General features: G+C 31.5%; 1 protein-coding gene across 1 annotated transcript in view; it reads left to right on the top strand.

Moving 5' to 3' along the window:
* Positions 1-843: 843 nt before the first annotated feature.
* Positions 844-22,456, top strand: part of LOC129975579 (uncharacterized) — a 47,621-nt gene continuing 26,008 nt past the window's right edge. The window contains exons 1-4 of the mRNA XM_056088642.1: positions 844-992; positions 14,097-14,377; positions 16,743-16,830; positions 22,178-22,338. Coding sequence (XP_055944617.1) covers positions 948-992; positions 14,097-14,377; positions 16,743-16,830; positions 22,178-22,338 — 575 coding nt within the window. The 5' untranslated portion in view covers positions 844-947. The remainder of the gene's footprint in view (positions 993-14,096; positions 14,378-16,742; positions 16,831-22,177; positions 22,339-22,456) is intronic.

Genomic DNA, 22,456 nt, shown 5'->3' with positions numbered 1-22,456 from the left:
TCATTCCAGATTATTATTATTATAAAATTCTGTCATAAGAAATTGTAAAATTATTGTGTATGTTATCATTATCGTTAAGAAATGATTCAGTTTTCAATAGTAATAGTTCTTTACACATTTTTACAAAAATGTTATTGGTTGTAATCGCATTTTGTGAAACTGAGATAGAACGAATGAGTATCATCAAGTCTTCCAGAAAAATTGTTATATTCAATAACGATATGTTGGAAAGAACTTAAATATTTTGAATAAACAATGGTTTAAAAATGAAAGGAGAGATTAAAAATCAAGCGTCATTTATATATTTACAAAGAGCAAATAATTTATTTTCTCAATATTATATTATATGTATTCCAATTTTCTGAATACAATTTTGTGCAAAAAAGATGCAAAACAAGGTCACTAAAATAATCGAATGGGTCTTTCGTTTTCTACTCAAATCAAGGCGAGGCTCAATATTTTAATGGGAACATCGTTTAATAGTTTTGAGTTGCACGATTTCATTTATTATGTTTTGCTTTCTGGTTTTCACAAAAGCATGAGATTGCTGTTAAATCCATTATCTCTTATCAGATTGTGCATCAAATAAACATAAATCGATTTCAAAGTCATGCAAAAGGCAGGGCTTTTTGGGGGAAAAATTCGATAAGTTATATTGCCAGATTCAATTGCAAATTGCATTTATGAGTGTCATTTTGCGGTATTTGAATGATTGATTATTCTCAAATAACGACCCAGAGTATAATTTCAAAATATCTTTTGAATGGCAAGTTAGGAGAGGTGACTCAACATCTATCAAATTTAATAAATTGAGTTTTTTCTCCTGTTTTTCTGCTTTGGCAGGGAAAGAATAGTTTTTCTTTCACGCCCTTTATGTTTGTTTAACTAACAAGAAAACGTGCCGCTTCGTCCTCCATTGCATATAGATCGCCACTAAGTAAAAGTTGATGTTCACAATTTTGCCGCACATGAATAACGATCTCAAAGGGAAAGTAAGTACATTTTAATGAAATCGCATCTCCTAACACAATGTATATTTTTAGCATAGTTCACAATAAATGTTTTAAAACAGCAAGATAATATTTATGAAATTATGATTTATATTTTAATGAAATCGTATCTCCTAACACAATGTATGTTTTTAGCATAGTTCACAATAGATGTTTTAAAACAGCAAGATAATATTTATGAAATTATGATTTATATTTTAATGAAATCGTATCTCCTAACAAAATGTATATTTTTAGCATAGTTCACAATAAATGTTTTAAAACAGCAAGATAATATTTATGAAATTATGATTTATATTTTAATGAAATCGTATCTCCTAACAAAATGTATATTTTTAGCATAGTTCACAATAAATGTTTTAAAACAGCAAGATAATATTTATGAAATTATGATTTATATTTTAATGAAATCGTATCTCCTAACACAATGTATGTTTTTAGCATAGTTCACAATAAATGTTTTAAAACAGCAAGATAATATTTATGAAATTATGATTTATATTTTAATGAAATCGCATCTCCTAACAAAATGTATATTTTTAGCATAGTTCACAATAAATGTTTTAAAACAGCAAGATAATATTTATGAAATTATGATTTATATTTTAATGAAATCGCATCTCCTAACAAAATGTATATTTTTAGCATAGTTCACAATAAATGTTTTAAAACAGCAAGATAATATTTATGAAATTATGATTTATATTTTAATGAAATCGCATCTCCTAACAAAATGTATATTTTTAGCATAGTTCACAATAAATGTTTTAAAACAGCAAGATAATATTTATGAAATTATGATTTATATTTTAATGAAATCGCATCTCCTAACAAAATGTATATTTTTAGCATAGTTCACAATAAATGTTTTAAAACAGAAAGATAATATTTATGAAATTATGATTTATATTTTAATGAAATCGCATCTCCTAACAAAATGTATATTTTTAGCATAGTTCACAATAAATGTTTTAAAACAGCAAGATAATATTTATGAAATTATGATTTATATTTTAATGAAATCGCATCTCCTAACAAAATGTATATTTTTAGCATAGTTCACAATAAATGTTTTAAAACAGCAAGATAATATTTATGAAATTATGATTTATATTTTAATGAAATCGTATCTCCTAACAAAATGTATATTTTTAGCATAGTTCACAATAAATGTTTTAAAACAGCAAGATAATATTTATGAAATTATGATTTATATTTTAATGAAATCGCATCTCCTAACAAAATGTATATTTTTAGCATAGTTCACAATAAATGTTTTAAAACAGCAAGATAATATTTATGAAATTATGATTTATATTTTAATGAAATCGTATCTCCTAACACAATGTATATTTTTAGCATAGTTCACAATAAATGTCTTAAAACAGCAAGATAATATTTATGAAATTATGATTTATATTTTAATGAAATCGTATCTCCTAACAAAATGTATATTTTTAGCATAGTTCACAATAAATGTTTTAAAACAGCAAGATAATATTTATGAAATTATGATTTATATTTTAATGAAATCGCATCTCCTAACAAAATGTATATTTTTAGCATAGTTCACAATAAATGTTTTAAAACAGCAAGATAATATTTATGAAATTATGATTTATATTTTAATGAAATCGTATCTCCTAACACAATGTATATTTTTAGCATAGTTCACAATAAATGTTTTAAAACAGCAAGATAATATTTATGAAATTATGATTTATATTTTAATGAAATCGTATCTCCTAACAAAATGTATATTTTTAGCATAGTTCACAATAAATGTTTTAAAACAGCAAGATAATATTTATGAAATTATGATTTATATTTTAATGAAATCGCATCTCCTAACAAAATGTATATTTTTAGCATAGTTCACAATAAATGTTTTAAAACAGCAAGATAATATTTATGAAATTATGATTTATATTTTAATGAAATCGCATCTCCTAACAAAATGTATATTTTGAGCATAGTTCACAATAAATGTTTTAAAACAGCAAGATAATATTTATGAAATTATGATTTATATTTTAATGAAAACGTATTTCCTAACACAATGTATATTTTTAGCATAGTTCTCAATAAAAATCTTAAAACAGCAAGATAATTGTTCTGATTTTGATCATCGGCCTCATTCTTATTAATATAAAGTGTTCTTCTCTCACATTTCGTAAGAATGCCACACCCTTTAGTTCGGCAAGGTCTGTGTGGTAGAAGTTGGGTCCCTGTGTTATGTGGTAACTGAATTCACTTCATCTCCACCCTGAAAATGAGAACTTTCGATATTGCAGTTCCTTAAGTAATGATTACTATTCACAAAACGTGTTTTGTCACCTTCGTACGCTCAAGTTTCGATGACTTCGGGTAAATTCTATCATTTGAACGATATTCAATATTTATATCACAAATTAGAAAATATTTCTCTTCTGTTTCATATCATACATGGGTCATAAATCGAAGATGTTCATTCTGATGTCCGTTGACTATAAAGTATTTCATTCAAAAGTTTGTATTAAAAAAAGAACAGCACTTTTTTTGCAGTTTTGGTTTACGTAAATAAAAAAAGCAGAATTATGTAACGTAATGAAAACCACAAATTATCTTACAAAACACAAAAGCAGAAAAATGTTAATCGTTTTCTCCAAAAAATACAACAGTAATCAATGAAATATTAGCTTTTATATATATATTGTTCCAGAGCTAATAAAATATAAACATTGGAATGCGAAACTTTTATATGCTACAAAATTGCGTCCGTCATTACAAAAACAAATAAATAAAAAGTTATTAAAAATTGTAAATTCTTGATTCTAAGTCCAAAAATTGTCCAAGGTGTATTTTCAGAACGCATCTTAATATTTTCTTTCTTCATTTTGCTTGTAGTTGATGACATTTCACCAGACAATTCATTAGCATTACTAGTTGATTGAAAAAATTCGACCATCGATAGCATTCATGTATGAATATACAAGTATTTCTACAATTATTGGTGCAAATATAAAAGGGGAGATTATAAATTGTCATTAGGCAACTGCCTGAAATACGACATAAGATGTCGATTAAAAATTTTTTTTCCAACTTACCAAATAAGCAAGATTGAAAAAAAATTGCTAATGATAAAATTTCAGGATAATATTAACACATAATAAAGTATAAATGGTTTGGTTCTCATGTGTTTCATTTCGTTCACTTAGTTATTTGAATATTTATAACTACCGGATCTCAGCTTCAATAATATTGTGTAGAAACGAGGATGCCAGGCAGTCTAGGATCAAAATAAAAACAAATACAGTTTCAAAAATTGTGAAACCCTGCGTGTGTGTAAATGAATGTTAAAAAAAACAGTCTTGTTGATTAACATTTTTGCAGTAAGGGGCGCCGTATAAAATGAATTTTTTTAACTCTACATTACTAGCCTCCACAGAATTCAAAATGTATTAATAAAACTGCCTGCCTACTTTAATGAAATTTTATGATTGGAAATATGTTGTAATAATGAGGGAAATAAACAACTGTTACGTCTTTGCGATGGCTACGATATGCAAAATAAAATATTAATTTAAATTATTCTTTACATTTTTATCAACTAACTGATCAAAATTCGAACTTGAGAAAAATCTGGGAGTGTCTGCATTCGTTCTGGATGGCTCTTTTTGTCGTTCCTGATTAAATATTTTCACAAATTTACAAAAATAGTATTAAGTCATTTTCAGTCAATAGTATTAAGTCATGACCATCATCTTAAAAAAATTATATAACACAACCCTTTTCTGTAATAAATAAAGTAAGAGTGTTTCCAGATAAAATTTAATCGATAACATAAATAATAATGAATGTTGTTAATAAAAATTTCTTCGCAGATATCAATATTGCTGTTTTTCATCGTAAGATTTCATTTCGTCATATTTATTTTTATATCCATTGCATTTTAGTTAAAAGTTTTCCCTTTATATTTTTTTCTGGAATATTTTTACAATTTTTGCTTCAGGTATTGGTAAAAAGGATTTGAGATTGCTTATAAAACAAATATTTAACTGAAAATACTGTAATTGTATTTTTTTTTATTTTTTATTATTCATTCTTCTTTCATGACAGAAAAATTCTTATTAACCCCTGCAACAGAAGGATTAGAACATCAAAAAACTGTTTCATGTATGAGCCGTTTTGCTTTGGGTTTTTTTTTTACTTCTGAAATGCAGATCTTCCATTCTGGGATGCACTGAATCTTTGGGATTGTGTCTGATTTCGGACTTTGAATGTGCTTGCAAGCCCTGAATGCTCGAACAGCCTGAAAGCGTAACAGTGATCATATTCGACACTTCACTTATAAGGGACACAAGAATTTTCTTTTAAAAAGTGAATATATATATTTAATTGATAAATATTATAAAAAACAATTTTATAATTCGTGAATGAAAAAATAAATGAATTAAAACGTATCACTGTAGGAATATAAGAAATTTTAGAATATATTATAATACAATGAATCGCCGTTGAATTCAGTTTTAAATTCATTATTCATTTCATGTTAGGGCTTTTTGAATGAGAGGAGATGAAAATCCTATTTATCAGAATATTCTCAGCACCTTAAATTTCTACAACTTTAATTTTCAATTTTTTTTCTGAATTTCGCTCCATGATTTTGATTAAAGATGACTCATCGTTTCATTGTTTTTATTTTAGTGAAAAAAGCATCTATTTAATTTTTTTTTACTTTGTTAATCCATTTTTCTGGTGAATATGTCAATTTGTTGAAATTGGAAACAGGCGGCACCCTTCCATCAGTAAAGATGAAAATTTCAATTACGATTATTGACAGTTAATCTAACCTTTTGCGTGACCACGCACTGTCAACGGAAAATAACGCAATCTTCGATATTATAAAACAACCTTTTCAAACATACTTTTTATTAGACAATTATGTTGCTCTTTTATCGTTGCAAGAGACACTGATATCATGTATATATGTTATACAAGAGTTCCAAAAGGAAGAGAAGCATTCATCGATCAAATCTATCGATTTACGAAAGCTCTGAAATTCAGAAGAGAATATAATTATTATAAGTAATAGCGCTGCTGCATACTTTTATTTACGTAAAATGGAATTTTTCTTGAATATCTAGAAAGATTCTGTTTCTAGAGCAGGAATTATCTAGATTAGGAATAATTATATAGAGAGACATGAGCATAATTAGAAGTTAATTATAATGTCATAACATAATAAAGCAGCGAAAAGGGTCCTCCCAAAATTTTCTCCTGTACTCTTTAATAAAGGTGATATCCAAGAGAACGCCTTGCATGGAATTGGAGCACAATAGTTACGAAATACTACCCTTTGGTGCGAATTCAGCATTTTACTGAATCTACTGTGTGGCCCAGGGGCTGCTCAAAACTCGAAAATGTACAATGCTGCAAAGGGTATTTAAAAACTGAAATTTTGAATTCTATTATCCATAAATTTCTAACAATTTGTTGATAGCTCAGTACTGTTACATTTTTCGTTTATATTAACGGCATTTTCGCTCGGACAAATTCCTGTGAACTGTATCGTGTTTTAATTTTGAATTCTGTAGAGGCCAACGTTTCTCACTGAATATATTATAACATTGAACGTCGCTTTTTTAAGGACGGAATCTTTACATTAATACAACAATTTGTTACATACAATTACGAAATGCATAGAAAATGCAATTTCACCATAAGAGTGTAAAAGAAAAACAGTGCATCACTCCATAATGGCGTGCTTACATAAAAGGGCACCCAGGACAATTTCCAAAATAGCTATCCTTCCCACTTTTCAAATCAAGATCCTCATACCTATTTCCACCCATTAGATATGATCTCGGGGAGTTGAAGTTGAGCCTAAATAATTAGAAATTATTTTTTAAACTTATTGATTAACAAATCGAAATGTACATTAAGTGTGAGTATTTCAGAGCGAGCCTCTAAGAACATCAACGCCAGGGGCCATCAGCAAGTTTATTCCGGCCCTGACCCATGATACGCTTATTGATTTTATACTATCCCATTATATCAAAATTTTCACGCAATCAGCCGTTAATTTTTTTAGCGGTATAAATTAAAATATTTCGGACATTTCCTGAGCAAGAAATGTAAAATGTCATTAAAGGCTTTCGAAACGATTTTAAAATTATCGCAAAAGGTTTTTGGATTTATTATTGGATGTTTCTAAATGAAAGGACCATTGCGAGCAATACTTATTTCAATTACATCATCCTGGCCGAGGTATAGTGTGTCTTCCGGGCGTCCCGGATTGGAGTCCTGTTTCGGGCATGGTTGCGCTTTACCCTGTGTTCTGGCTGTGAGGTGTGTGAGTGATCCCCCCCCCCCCAATGCAAAAGGGGTTGTGCAGGCTCGAGGAGTTGATATTGTTACAAATTATATCAACTTAAAATTTTTTTAAAAACAAACAATGACACGAAATTAAAATCTAAACATTCATTGTTTCAATAATATATTTAATTGAGGAATTTTTCAACAATTTTGACAAATTTCCCAAAACATCTTCTGGGTATAATTTGCAGCAATAACTTCATTTGTTAAAATTTAAATCGGACTTATTTTATCGCTTCACCAAATCTTTAGATCGTTTGTTTCTCCTCTATTGAAGAAAGTTATTATATCTCAGATAACTTCCGAAATCTAAAATTTTATTCCAATTCCTAGACGATCGAAAGGTAGTAAATGATTGAACATATTACAAATATTGGATTTCTTCTATCTCTCTCTTTCACTGTGACAAAAATAAATCTTTCTATAAATTATTTAAGAAATTTTCTTCACTTCTAAAGCTATAGATAGTTCTAACTATGTGTGCACAGAATTTGACATGGAATAACTAATCAAACAACTTTTCTCACCAAACTCCACAGAAGATACGAATTTTATAAAAGTTCGAAATATTTTCATTTAATAAACCTTAATGTCGAATTTTTAATTTTGCTTTTTTTAAATGCAGTATATTAACTCCAAGTCTTCATTTAATTTCAAAGCAACATTATTGAATTTAATAAAATATTTAAATTAAATTAATTTCGCATAAATGCAAAGATTATAATCTGTATTCTATTCTTATTTTTTATATTTTCAATTATTGTCACATCGATTATTGAGTTATTTTCTTAAATTTAATTCGATGAGAAACAGTTTCCGAAAATATGAAATATATTATCTACGCATCTTAAAAACTCCTTTGAAAAATTTGTTATTGCAAACGACACGCTTTAAAAAAGTTTTTTTTTTTTTGTTCTTATATGAATTTGCAACGAAAAAAATGCATTCCTGCCTCAAAAAGTACTAGTTTAAGCACGCTTTTTTTCTTTTTAATTATAATTTATATATTTGGTATTTTTATTAATAATGAAATTTTTTCCAGTTCTTTTCTTTCAGTTTAGTTTATAGTAATTCTAAACAATCTATTAGGTGTTTCAAAACCTTAATCGGTCTTCTGCTTTGTTTTGTGAACATAAATATGAACTTCCATCAGAGTTGAGTTTAGATTATCAAACGCTATTCTTATAATTCACTTATATTATGAAGGTATATTTGAATTTGCCTATTAATCAAAAAAGCTTGTTTATGCCAGAAACGATGTTTGTAACGAAATTTAAATAGTGATTTGAAAATGGGAATTTATCGAGATAACTACTATACACTACTACTAAATGTATAAAATATTAAAATGAGAAAAAACATTGTTCATTTTTTTTAAGAAATTTTATTTTAGTTGTGGCGAAAAAGAAAAAAAAAAAGTATTTTTTTATTCAGTTATTTTACAATGTTGAGCTGCCTGGTAATGGCTCCCGGGGCATTTGCCTCACCTATCCTACTGTCATTCTTAGAGATATCGTTATAGTACTATTTTTTTTCCCTTTCGCTTCAATGAGCGGTTTTTGTACGCCTCATCATAGACAGCACGCAAGCCCACAAATATTAATGTGTTCAAAAAAGTCGTGCTAAGACTATCATTTTAAAATTAACGTATTAAAGTTATCATGCGGTAGACCAAGAATTTTCAGTCAACTCACGATTCCAATTTTTCCGTACATGCTGAAAAAATATGCTTCTATTAAGCTTCAGAGAAGACAATCCATTAAGGCTCCCAAGCGTTATTTCTTCGATTGATTGGATCCAAAATTTGATAAAGAAGAACAATTTAGGAGTCAAAGCGAATTTCACATTTCTAATGTGTCGCATTTTTCAGCGAGTAATAAACAGAGTGAAAAATATTATTTTCTGCCAAAGCTCGAATTTAAAAATTTGATTTAAATAAACAAATCTGATAATTACGTCTGTACAAAATTTCATCAATTTAGTTTCATTTAAATCACGTTCGCATGACTTTGAGTCGACAGACAGATTTCTTTTTAGCAGATTTCGTTCAAAACTTGTTTCAAATAATTTTGATGTTGTTTCTTATCCCCCTTGAATTGAACTCCACTTCAAATCAAGCCCATGAGATTAATCGCATGATAAGATTGTAAACTGACTCCTCTCATTTGCCAGCTGCCTCACAGAGGCGCCAATACAGTCAATGACATGAGGGGGAGAAGCTTCGGCCGAGCAATGGCAAGGGGTATACATCTTTTAGCCTCTGATGAAGAAAAGACTTTTGGTATGGCTAGACTTTAGCCTAGATAAGAGCGTTAAGTACTCCTTGAACTGGTGTACTCCAGAGACAAGCCTGGACACCTACAGGCATATCAGACATGCTTTGGGGGGAATCCTTCATTTCGTTTTTCTTAGTTTAAACAAGGCATGGATCTCCGCGGCCTGCAGTCTAGAAGAAAGGAAATTGGGACTTAGGCTTCTTTCCTTGGTCAGAGCATCTGCAATATTTTGATGTAAAAATCACATAATGAATTTCATCCTTCAAAGTCGCCTCGTTTATGAATTGGCGCGTTCTTTGAACTGAAATCTGTCTGTCTGCGAGCAAATTTCAAATCTGTTTCTTTTCGGATGCAAAAGGTCTGAAATATGAAGGCGTGCTAAAATTTAGAGTCCAATATATTTAAAGCCTACAGATCTTTGAATTCGTAAATGAACAAGTAAGAAATTGTATTATCACCATAAATGCAGGGTGTCCCACAAGGTATGCAGCGTCTAATATTTGCAGATTCGGATAGAATATGTCAAGATCAGTATTTTGACACTTCACATGTGGGGTCTCCGAATATAACGTCATAGTCTAATTAAGGTGTGAAGCTTGTGTTATGAAAACTTCAGGAAATGGAAAAAAAAATCAAGTGAAAATCAACGTGTATTGAGAAAGATTTTAGAAATGTATCTGTTCGAACAAATCGCATGGTAAAGTCAGAAATCGAAGTTCGCAATTGTTTTCTGCAAAATATCTGTTCCAATTTCCTCGACCTCGGTTTTAATTGCTACTCTCGAATCGTCCGATGTTGAGGGCTGTGTGAGATACACTCTATCTTTCAGTCGTCCCATAAAACAAAATCACAAGGCTTAAGATCCGGGGAGTAAGGTGACCATTCTATACCTTTGCCTGTTTTCGTAATGGAATCCAACCTGATCAGTTTATGGTGAAAATGTTCCGAATTGCCGAATCTCTTCACCGCACCATAATTGCAATTTTATACAAATTGCAATTATGATACTTATTGCAATTATCATACTTATTGCAATTATGATGTCATCGCCATGAAAACATGATGCTCAATCGAATATTTGCTCATTTCAGAACCACAACGATTACGTACCGTACACAACGAATTCTTAGGGAGAACACGTGACTCATTCTCACCAAACCTGTTTTTAGCTATATATGCCGCTGTGGGAGTTTGCATATTCACATGCAGACACTCTTTTTCTCTCATTGGTTGCATTTGTCAGTTGCATAGTCACCTAGGGAAGCTTCGACATTGTGCAGTCATCGTATGCACCGTGATTTGGAATACAGACTATCGGATTCGTAATTAACGTTCTTCCTGTAATTAAACTATGACGCTATATTTGGGGACCCCATATGTTCTATCCGAATCCGTAAATATTAGACGCTGCATACCTTGTGGGAAAAACTGTATTATCTTTTCACAATTCTTTCTTTTGCTATTATGGCATCATTAGACAAATCTTTAAATATTCAACACTTGCTTATAGCATTGAAATAATTAAAATAGCTATTGTTGACTGTTTGTAAAAAACTGTAATATTTTTATTACAATAAAATAGCCTTATGAAACAGATAATAATAAAAAAACTCTATGAAAATAAATCTCCTATCTAATTCTCAGTATTCTTAATTTTCCAAAACTTTTGAAGTGTTTTATATAGATTGTTCTCTTTCTTAGTAAGTCCAGAATGAATTATCCATTTAGAAAATTTCTGTTGCTACAAAACCAAAAACAATAATATGAAGAATGAGATCTCAGTTACGAATTAGTCCTGGTTTTAGAAATACCTGCACCTGGCAGCATATCTTCTTAAACATAATTTCTGAAGCTGGAACTTCTTGAAGATATGATAAGGAACACCAGCACAATGGTATTGAGCAGTAGAGCAGGAATGTCGGAAGAGGTTTCAGGTTATGGAAGACATAGTATACCATCGGCGATGCAATGAGAAACGGAAGGTAGAGGATATTGCATCGACTGGCGTGGGACTTCAACGTCGTGGCCTAAGGAGAAAGGCAGCGAAGATGCTACTCCACGGGAAACAGTGTGGCCGGAACGAAAAGCATCGGCGAGACGAGAAGTTGCAACTCAAAGTTGAATTGCCTTTCCTCCCGGGTATTTTAATTTTAATTCTTTTAATTCCTCTGACAATTGTAGCACAGATAAAAATCCTGACGACTCTAAAATGTAAGCACATAATTTTTTAAGCAGAATCGTTGCCAATGACAAAGAAGACGCTTTCTTCGCTTTTATTCCATCCTGGAAGGCATGATTTATGTATAAGCAAAAGCGACGACCACATCAAAAGAACGACACAAGAGCGAAAAAGGAGAAGCTAAAAGGGGAGAAAATATTTCCTCCAATGTTTAAATACTATGAGATTCTGATAGGGATTCTTTACACGTGTCGATTTAGGCAAGGGGAATTTAGGTATCTTTTAAAAGAATTGGTTTAGGTTGGCATTTTTTTTATCCCTTCACTCGGAGTGTGAGAACTTGTCCACTTCAGTCATTTTAGAACTCATGTTGAATTAATTAAATAAAAAAGGTGGAATTGGATCAGGAAGTAAGAGAACATTTTAAAATGAAGTTAATATGGGCTAAATTAAGCTAAAAATTAAGAAATTAATTAAGTTTAAATTAGATTTTAAAATATCATTACATCTGTATGTTAATTATATTAAATCAATTATCTGCCAGTTTAACACTAAAAACATCCAGTTTTGAAATATCAACCACAGTCACATGCGTTAAATCAGCGTTTATTTCGGAGATTCTAAAAGAAAATCCACATTTTTCTTTTGACTCCCATTTTTATTGCATATAGATACATTGACTTTACGTTTTATTGTGTCAAAAATCTAAAATTGAAATGTTTGTTCTTTCGTCTTTTTAACACTCAATGAAATTATGAGATTAAAAAGAATTAGATTGACTCTCTGCATGTAGTAGACTCTTGATTCTAAATGTACGACACATCTTATCAATTAGGCAAAATATTACAGCTTTTATTCAAATAATACACTCCTCTGCATTAACGAACTCCTCTGCATTTCAGTTCAAGGTCAGTGGCGCATCCATGAACCTTTTTGAAGACAATCTCGCTCGAGATTTTATTTTTTAGTGGAGAAAAATCATTCTTTTGCATTTCCAATACTGCTTGTTTTTAGAAAATGCAAAGATTTGTAATGACGTTAAGGAGATATTTTCATCACCATAAAACGATATATTTATAATTTTACAGGTTATAACTATTAGAAACTCATTTTAGACCATACATTTTTCTCCTAATATATATCATAGTTAATTATTCTAGAGAAACACATAGTTTTTTTGCTTATCATATTTAGTTTTCAATTATAGAAATGTATGACGAAGATAGCGAAATGTTAATATTAACTATTATTAAAAAAGTTACTTCCGATGAAACTGACCTATTTTTACGCGAAATTATTTCAGTTCAGATTTTTGAGACCAATTTACGTGCACATTGTGAGCATACTGATTTCACTTTTCAATTGAAATCTGTTTACGATCTAGAGCCAGAAAAACTATTGCGCCTGCCCAATATCGCATAGGATCCCTGCGACTGCGCACAAGCTTCATAACACTACATGACATGGACTTGACTAACGTCTGATGGTGTGCAGGAAGCAATTCACACTCTAAATCTTGCTTGTTCTAAGGTTTTTTTTTTCTTTTTTTCCTCTTTAGAGTAAGTACAAAATATAGTTTTTTATGGAGGACAAAAAGTACGTGTTTTTTTGTGCTTCGAAATTAATTTCTTCCGTGATTATCAAATCACTTGAAACTTCACATCACTTCCTAAAATTTGCTCCATTGCCAAATATATATATAAGATTGACATAATTTTTGATAATTTTAATATTTTTGAATTTTTTTTTTATTTTAGAGATAATTAATTTTCTTGCGTAGGTTTTTAAAAAGCTGCTTTTATAACAGAATTTATAGGACAACTTTGATTTAAATGCATGAAATTTGTATTTTCATTACCAGAAATCTACAGGAATTAGTCACTAGCCATTATCTTGTTTATTTGTTGTTGTTTATCCCCTTTGGTTTGAATATAAATGCAAACCAAGTCCAAGAGATCGGGAAGAGAGGGATGCAGTAGCTTCTGAAGGTAAGACCCCTGAGCACCCTATGGCAAAAGTCTGACTTTAGCTCATATGAAGATGACACTCACAAACTCGCTCGCACACCCCCTTTTTACAGGGGGGCTCTTTCACACACCTCACCGATAGAATACTGGGTAGAGGGCAACCATGACCGAACAAGGATGCCCAGATCACTGGAGAGACACGCTACCCCTAGGCCAGAACGCCGGCTTGAAACTTCTCTAACAATATTGGTAGGTTTTATGGTAAATCTGCATGCGAAGAACAATTTGTTAAAAAAAATTATTGCAGTTCGTGGAGATGGTGGACACAAGCATGTTTGTGAGGAATGGACTTCATTCCCCGATAGTAACCGAAGAAACAGCTCATGAAATGCCGAAGAAAGAGGACGAAGCATCCTCTGCTTGGAAGATTTTGAAAATCATCCTCTTCGTCATCTGCTTGATAGTCTTCATTCATCAGTCGGTGGGGTTCTTTAATCTGTACTACACCTATTCCACCACTACGAGCACGATTATGACACATCCGGATGTGTTCAAGATGCCTGCAGTCACATTTTGCAGCGACAATCCGTAAGTATCACAACACCATTCTCTCGTTTTGAGTGCATCTTTCATTTGCAGTGACTCATGAAAATTGAGAGTTCGGCTTAAATATTAGTGCATGATATTTCTTTTCTTAGGAAGAGTATCCAAAAATTGTTTCTTTTTTAGCTTTTGCCGCGAAAACACTGCGCTCGTGTTTTCAAGCATACGCATCTTCTTCGCTCACTCGCTGGCAAACAATGGAATTCAATTTTAACACTAGAACGTCCATCGTTGTCGATTGGATTTCGGGGACTGTTTAGTTTGTTTTCCTTTTCTCATTTTAGTAGAGAATTTGAAAATTTTTCGTGACTTTTAATCATTTTCCAGGCGATTACACAGAAAAATTTGTAGTTCTTGGTTCATTAGGCGAGATTTTAAAATTAAATATACCTAGAACATCCGTTGATATCTTTTCGACACCAAGGCAATTTATCATTATAAATTTTTGACTTTATATTTATGTGTGTACCAGTCCATGTCAGAGATAACTCAAATACTCTTTGTGTTAGACTGCTGTCATTTGATATAGGATCTTTACAACCAATTTGTAGATTTTTTTATCAAATTTTGAACTTTTATTCACAGGAAGTCGATTCGACCCTCTGATTTAATACAACTAGAAGACTAAGACGGCTAAATGGATGAAATTCGGTCCATAGATATAATATCTACAGTGTAGACACCTATTTCAACAAGGAATCGAGCCGTTTGCATTCTCAGAAACAAGCAAACTTGATAGCTCAAAAACGCAATGATTTCAATCTATCAAATTTGGTGCGTAACCGCAAGTGCAGTTTTAGATTTTGTTTCAATCAGTTGGAAACAACGTATCTGAAAAATAAATTCAATTTTCAGATGTTATTATATGCATGCCAGGGATTAATCATCAAAAAACTGGCCTAGGATCACACGATAGATCCAATAAAAATGCTACATTAACACCAAAAGTTAATATTTCTTGACTATTGTATGCCAGTGGCATGCCAGACGTTCCCGGGGATAATGTTTTTACTAGGAGTATGCGAGAACGTTTTGAGGAGAATCATTTTTACTGGTTGTTCATTGCTTAAAATAACATATTTCTGGATGCTCTTCATGGGAATACAATGCTACGTAAAATGTCGGTAAATTTTCATTTGAAATGGTTTGAATCATTCCAATTATTATCTTTCTTCTTATCACTAGTAAAATGTTCTTTTTTTATGTTCATAAAAAGGTCTGAAATTATTACTAAAAATGAATAAGTACAACATATTCAATTTTAATGAAACGCAGATATAGCAATCAGATTTTCGAAATACAAATAATAAACCATGAGCGCTAGGCATACTCAAATGAATAACAAATGATAATTATGCACATAATTGGAGGAGATTATTTATAATTTATGTTGTCAGAAGACTTATGATTATGTTATCTGACAACAGCAAATTTTGTAAAAGTTCACTGGACATGTGTTCAATCAAGAACCCTCTTCGAACGGGGGTTAAACGGCGACAGAGAAAAGGAAGAATCTTAATATTAGCGTCCTTTTTCCGTCTATAATTCAATGCTAAGACTCAGACTTTGAGTAGTAGCAAACAAAATTTATTTAACGCATTATTCAATTTTATTTTAACATTTGTTGCTGAAAATTTAAAATATCATTAATATATTTGATATTTTAAATTTTCCATGTAATTAATAAGAACGTTCAATCGAAGAAGGGTAGGGGAAAACTGCATTTCTTTTCAAATATTTTACTTCGTTTAAAGACGCCCGTTCCGTATACACAGGGAAAGGAACTGCACGTAATTTGTACTTTTAAATTTTTCCTAAACCTTCCAATACTTGAACATTGTAGTGTGAATACAATTTAATGCATTAAAATTTTGATTAAAAAGATGCAAAGTTGAATATTTCGCTGCATATTTTTTATACAAATCTACAGTTTATTATTATTATTTTTTTTAAGATTTTGATGAAATTTGGCACACACGCTTCTCGGGGGAACAAGAGTAACATCTTTATCAGTGTTTCAAAATCCAAAACTGAATTACAATACATTAATTAAAAATAAAAACATTTTGTTATTTTTATCTATATCTTGCACAAATATCATCCGAAAAATGGTTTTTGTATTACATTAAAACTAAATAAGGAAACAAAACTTATTTTTTAAAATGATAATCATTTAATTTCTGGACATAGTTTTGCCTAATTCCAATAATATTTTAAAATTTAATTTAATTCACAATCACTAACTATGTTTTTCATTGTTTATCAGTCATAAAAAATAAGAATTTAATTAATGCAAAAGAAAATGAACTTTTTTCCCAAAATACCATGAATAATTTATTTTCTATTTAAGGGTGAGAAGGAGCAGTTTCTGCGCAAATTATTCTTTTCTCTGCGAAGACGCAACTGAAACAGGATCCTGCGGAAGCTTTGATTCTAAAGTCAGTATGTGAATGAATAAATGTGATTCATTGAGTATCGAATTCTGATAGAATTCAAAAATTGAGACGTATAATAAAAAAAAAAAAAAAAAAAAAAAAAAAAAAAAAAATATTGAAAAATATTATATTTTAAATTTCAAGTCACGCAAAGGGTTTAATGCTGGGAGAAAATGTAATGAAACCTCTCTAATACTTAGCTTTCCTATAAAATTAAACGGACTATAGTTTTTTTTATTTCTGTTAGTATATGAATGCTGTATTATTATTGTCTTATGGTAGCAAATATATATATATATATATATATATATATATATATAGGCTAAACTTTTTGCATATCTGTGAAAATTATTGTATTTTTTGTATTTTTTTATATAAATATACAAGAATTTTACTAAACATCATATTTTTGAACATGGTATGAATCGGTTCAAAAGAAATATGTTTAAAGGGAAAAGTACAGCAACAAGGGGAATATGTTTAATGATGAAAAAAATTTTACCTCCTCCAAAGGGGGAAAAAAAGCTAAAAGGCATTAAAAAATAAGTGCACGAGCATTCGCGAGCCCGGCAGAGGATTTTTTAGTCCTGTAATACTGGAGAATGTATTGTTACGGATTAATTCTCCGGCGCGGTTCTTTTCGACGATTTGTTGGTCGATGAAACTAATAGTCCTTTAGTGACAGACGACGACTTTTATTAAACACGAACACACGAAGGCACACAGACGACAAATGTACAGCCGAGAGAACACAGGCAACACACAGCAGCACAATACAACAAATAGTAGCCCACAAGTCGTAATCGCTAGCAATAACAACCACAGTACACAAAGCTGCCAGATAGAATTCAGCAGAAGGAGGGAATTCACGTACTTTCACTCTACGGCTTCTCCAAACGTCTCAATTCACCACTGTCTCCTCGCTTTGGTTATACTCACTACTACACGACTGGCTATTCCACACATGAATCGAGGCTGCTTTTACAAGAAACGCCAAGACTGGGCACACTGCTCAGTTCAGCAATCGCTTGAGCTCCACACAAAGCGTGTTCTTCGCTGGACTATTCCGCCGCTGCTTCGTTATCCTCTCGACGGCTCGATACACGACTACGACTAATTGATGCCTGACTGAAGCTATGATTAGAGGTTAAAGGAGTACCCGCTTCAAACAGAAGCTATCTCCTATAATTGCGATGACTGAAGAAGGCTTGGCTTTTGGGAATGGCATTGACTTATCCTAGAGGTGCGGTCCGAAGGACCGACCTCATTTCATAGCAGATGGAAAATGAGGCCTGAGCTGATAAAGCGAGAAGGCAGGAGGAGTAGGTGCGGCGGTGAACAATTAGGAACGATTAGTGGGAAACGTGCGGGAGAGGGTAAAGTTTGCTGGATCTTTACAGTTTTCGGTGCCTGGTGTTGGATAAACTATTGTTCGAAGGGGACGAATCAGGAGCTCGCTTTAAGATGGTGGGCGAGTGAGTTGGGAATTCTAGACCAATCAGGCGTATCTGGGTTCCCATTGGCTGAATTGCTAAAACTTGGGAAGTTTCCAGTGATATCTATTTTGTAGCCAAAGTAGCCAAATTCGTCACCAAGTTTGTCGCCAACCCGATCAGCACCCAACAGAGCAGATTGTAATACGGTCTTTCTGGGAAGAAACTAACCTTTTCTTTCTTTCTTTCATCTTTCTGGAACAAACTATGCTGGGAAGCAACATTAAAGATTTGTAACAGTATTATTACAGCTGATGCAAGTGTCCTTGCAACTAGAAGATAATACTAAGAAACATACTTGGTGTTGCAAAAATGATTGTGCATTTTGAAAATCAATATAAAATATTGACTGCATGTGATAGAAAAGTATAATTGTTAAATCAGGGGATTTTACCCCACCAAATTGCAAATTAATTACATTTCAACTGTCAGGTGAGGATGCAGGTGACATACAACAGGTGTAATTAAATTAAAGTATATGAGATCTGAAAATTGTTGCTTTAGACTGCGCTATGTGTTGCTGCAAATGTGAGTTACATTAAAAAAAATCATTGTTTAATTTTTTGCAACAGTCCTTGCAACGTTTTCAGAGCAGGTTTTATTTTTCCGATTTGCAGCACCTTTTATCGCTAGCAATATTAACTAAATTTGGTAGGATAAAATTTCCTGATTTCCCAAGCGTAAGGCTGAAAACGACACATTTTCGATCATCCACTTGTTATATGGTATTTGGTTCTCTGGAATACTCGGTATATTAAGAAACTGGTGACGATTGCACAACTTCAACACAGAGTGGAAAACTAGTATTACACGTAACCGAAACCTCAATATTCGTGCCCATTGCAATGGTTCATTGCCATTCATCATTTCAACTTCCCACTATTCAGACATTTATGTGAATGCTAGGGCGCAGAAATGACGATACAGCGTAATTCTGACTTGTGAAAGTATCCACATAAATCTTTAATCTCTATAATTTTAGTGAAAAGATGAATTTTGGTGGGCCTTTTCCCCCGCTTTTTTTTTTACAAATATTAAGCCCTTTGCAGGAGGGCTTTAAATCTGCATAAATTGCAGATTTAAAGTATAATTTTTTCCTCCAATATTTTTTTCCATTGAATAGCATGAAAAAATACTACTTTTGAATCCTATTGGAAATTCGATACTTTAAAAATCAATGCCTTTTTTTTTTCTTCTTTTTAATTCAAATGAAATGAAACATATTTTGAAGGTATACTTTTGTATTTTTGAAAGAAATCGCATATGTTTTTATCATTTTTACGAAATTCTTTAATAGCTCTAATGAACTATTTTCCGAGAAACGAAAATTTTTATGTCATCATAAACATTTCTTTTAAGGATTACCCGATAAGACAAGGATTATCTGGTGCTGTATTGTCAATGCAAGAATAAAGCAATAATTTTCCGTCAGCTGAGTTTTGTGACTCGTCTTAGAAATTTAATCTATACTAATTTCCACACTTTTCTCGTGAGTCTCACATAGGAGTGAACAATTTTATCATTCTCAAGACATATCCCAAATATAAAGGATAACCTTTAAAGTTCAAATTTTTGCCTAGTACACAAAATGATTTTTCAATCAGAATTATACTCCGAAACAACAAAAAAAAATAACTTGCTATGAATTTTCAATTATAGGTCGTTATCTTGATGCACTTTTACAATAAATATGAGATCTACAAATTTTTGTAAGATCCTAAGTGAAATCAGAGTCTATATATCAATTTTAGTGTTTTGTACTTTTAATTTATATATTCTTTGTATGAATTTCTTATAACTATCTTACCTTGTATTTAAAAAAAATTCTTTTATAGTTTCATTAAACGTTTTAACTAAACTTTTAATGATTGTCTTTAAGGCTATCTGTGAATTATTCTATATATGTGACGCATCATCTCAAAATGTGTTTCTTGCAACAATAAATTGCATCAACCGTACTTTGATTTACTTTTCGTTTCAGTATTCTGAGACGACCACTTTTCGACGATTATATCTCATTAAGGGGAGATGTTGCTTGATTGATCTTGATTTCTTGATTTGGCCCTATTAGATACTTTTTTGTTCATTTTTTGTCACGTGTATGTGAGTATCGTGTCGTTTCTGACCGTATTATTTTTATTCAGTCTGCGAGTAATCCGAGTTTATTTTATTGTTAAATGAAAACATTCCCACCTTTCATCTTTCCTCTCATCCCTATTTTGACGAATTAAACCCATCCTAACTCATGTGCAAAAGCGCGGACGGTTTTAGAATCCGTTGTCTAATGATCTACAGAAAATTGGGCATAAACTCGGGTGCAGACAAGTAGTGCTTATGTTTTTCTCCTTAATGCATACAAATACAAGAAAATTCAAAATAAAGGGTGGTTATAATTAAACGTCCCCTATAAACAGCATCCTACAACTCAAACAAGTGAATGGAATGCAACGAAATTAGGTATATAGACTATACACAAAATGCGCTCACGGAATTTCAAAAAAAAAAAAAAAAAGTTCCAAAATGTTCGAGGAAGCCTTTTCCGGAAAAACATTAAATTTAACGCAATAAACAACCAAAACGGAATACAGAAACAATATTAACAATAAAGAACAAGAATTATGACTAATAAAATGTAAAACTGGGAAAAACTATCAGTTCTATGAAAAAATGTCGATATTTGCATAGTTGCGAAGAAGAGGAAGCTTTACGCAAAACAGATTAGGGTAAGAAACGTTTGCAGTCGTTATCATGTTTTATGCCGATGTTTCCGGCTGGTATTTTGTTGAAACGTTGAATGATTTAAAGCGATACATTCCAGCGTCTGTTTTTTTCCTTACCTTTACTTAATGTGGTTCGATGACAAGGTGATCAGAAATTAGTCAATAAATGTTAATACTGTTTCTGTATTCCGTTTTGGTCGCTTATTGTGTTAAATTTAATGTTTTTCCGGAAAAGACGTCCTCTGGTGGACATTTTGGAACTAAATGTTTTTCGAAATTCCGTGAGCGCATCTTATGTGTAGTCTATGTACCAAATTCCGTTGCCACCCGCTCACCCATTTGCGTTGTATGATGCTGTTTATATGGGAAGCTTAATTTTAACCGCCCTCTATATTTCCTAGTTACTCAAAGGATGTCTCGTTCTACATTAAGGTTTAAAAATTGACATAATGCTTTATATATTATCGAAATTAGGATTCAATTTTTAAAAAATATTTTATTCATAATTCTGAAAATGATAAAATATTTTACAACCTATTGATAATAAATCTCTTAATAAAAATTTCAAATTCGAAAAAGAAATGCCAATAACCTCGCTACTAAATTACTAGTCTAAATATTAAGAATGAATTTACTATAATATACATCTACTTCATATGGCATCGAATATTTTTTCCAACGTTCATTACTGTTTTGTAAATGTAAAAATTTGAGTTGCTTGGACAGCTGACACACAGCTGGTGACAGCTGCTTTCAGTGACCCTGGCGACATTGCGCCTCTTGAGAGCTTGTATTAGCTGCTTGGACAGCTAATACCACCTTACTGTCAAAAGAATAGAAACATTTCAAATGAATCCGTGAGTAAATGTTATGCAGAATTGAATCGAGGTTTCACCATAGCACAAAACTCGGATCTTGTGAAAGCTAACGCAAAATCATATAAGAGGGTAGGAGAACCCCCTCTTTTCTTATTAGTAATCAGAAGGAGTCTCATTTAACGCATGCGTAGTATCCACTTGGATCGTAAAAGTGCATGAGTAGGACGTGAAAGAAAAAGCATTGATATATAACAATTATGTTATTAAAATTTTCAAGAATAAATTAGCACGTATTTGGTTTGTTTATCTTCCATTTCAGATACCTAATTTCGGTTATTGCACAAAGGAACGAGGAGAAAACGCTTTAGACGGAGCGTTCAGAGAGCGTTTATGCTCTCGTGAAAACTACAGAAATAACTTTTCGAGCCTTTGTGAAACGCACTTTGGATCCCTGGCTTGGAGCATTTCAAACAATAAAAAGTATAGTATTTGAAAGTATTTATTTTTATCTTTACTGCAAAAATATTAATATAAAAATAATGACATATGTTACCATCATAAGAATATCAGTAAGAGGTACAAAAATTTTCAGTAGTTG

Source organism: Argiope bruennichi, chromosome 7 (genome assembly GCF_947563725.1).
Source record: "Argiope bruennichi chromosome 7, qqArgBrue1.1, whole genome shotgun sequence".
NCBI lineage: Eukaryota > Metazoa > Arthropoda > Arachnida > Araneae > Araneidae > Argiope > Argiope bruennichi.
The sequence above is the reverse complement of the archived record's forward strand: the minus strand, read 5'-3'. Positions and strand labels throughout refer to the sequence as shown.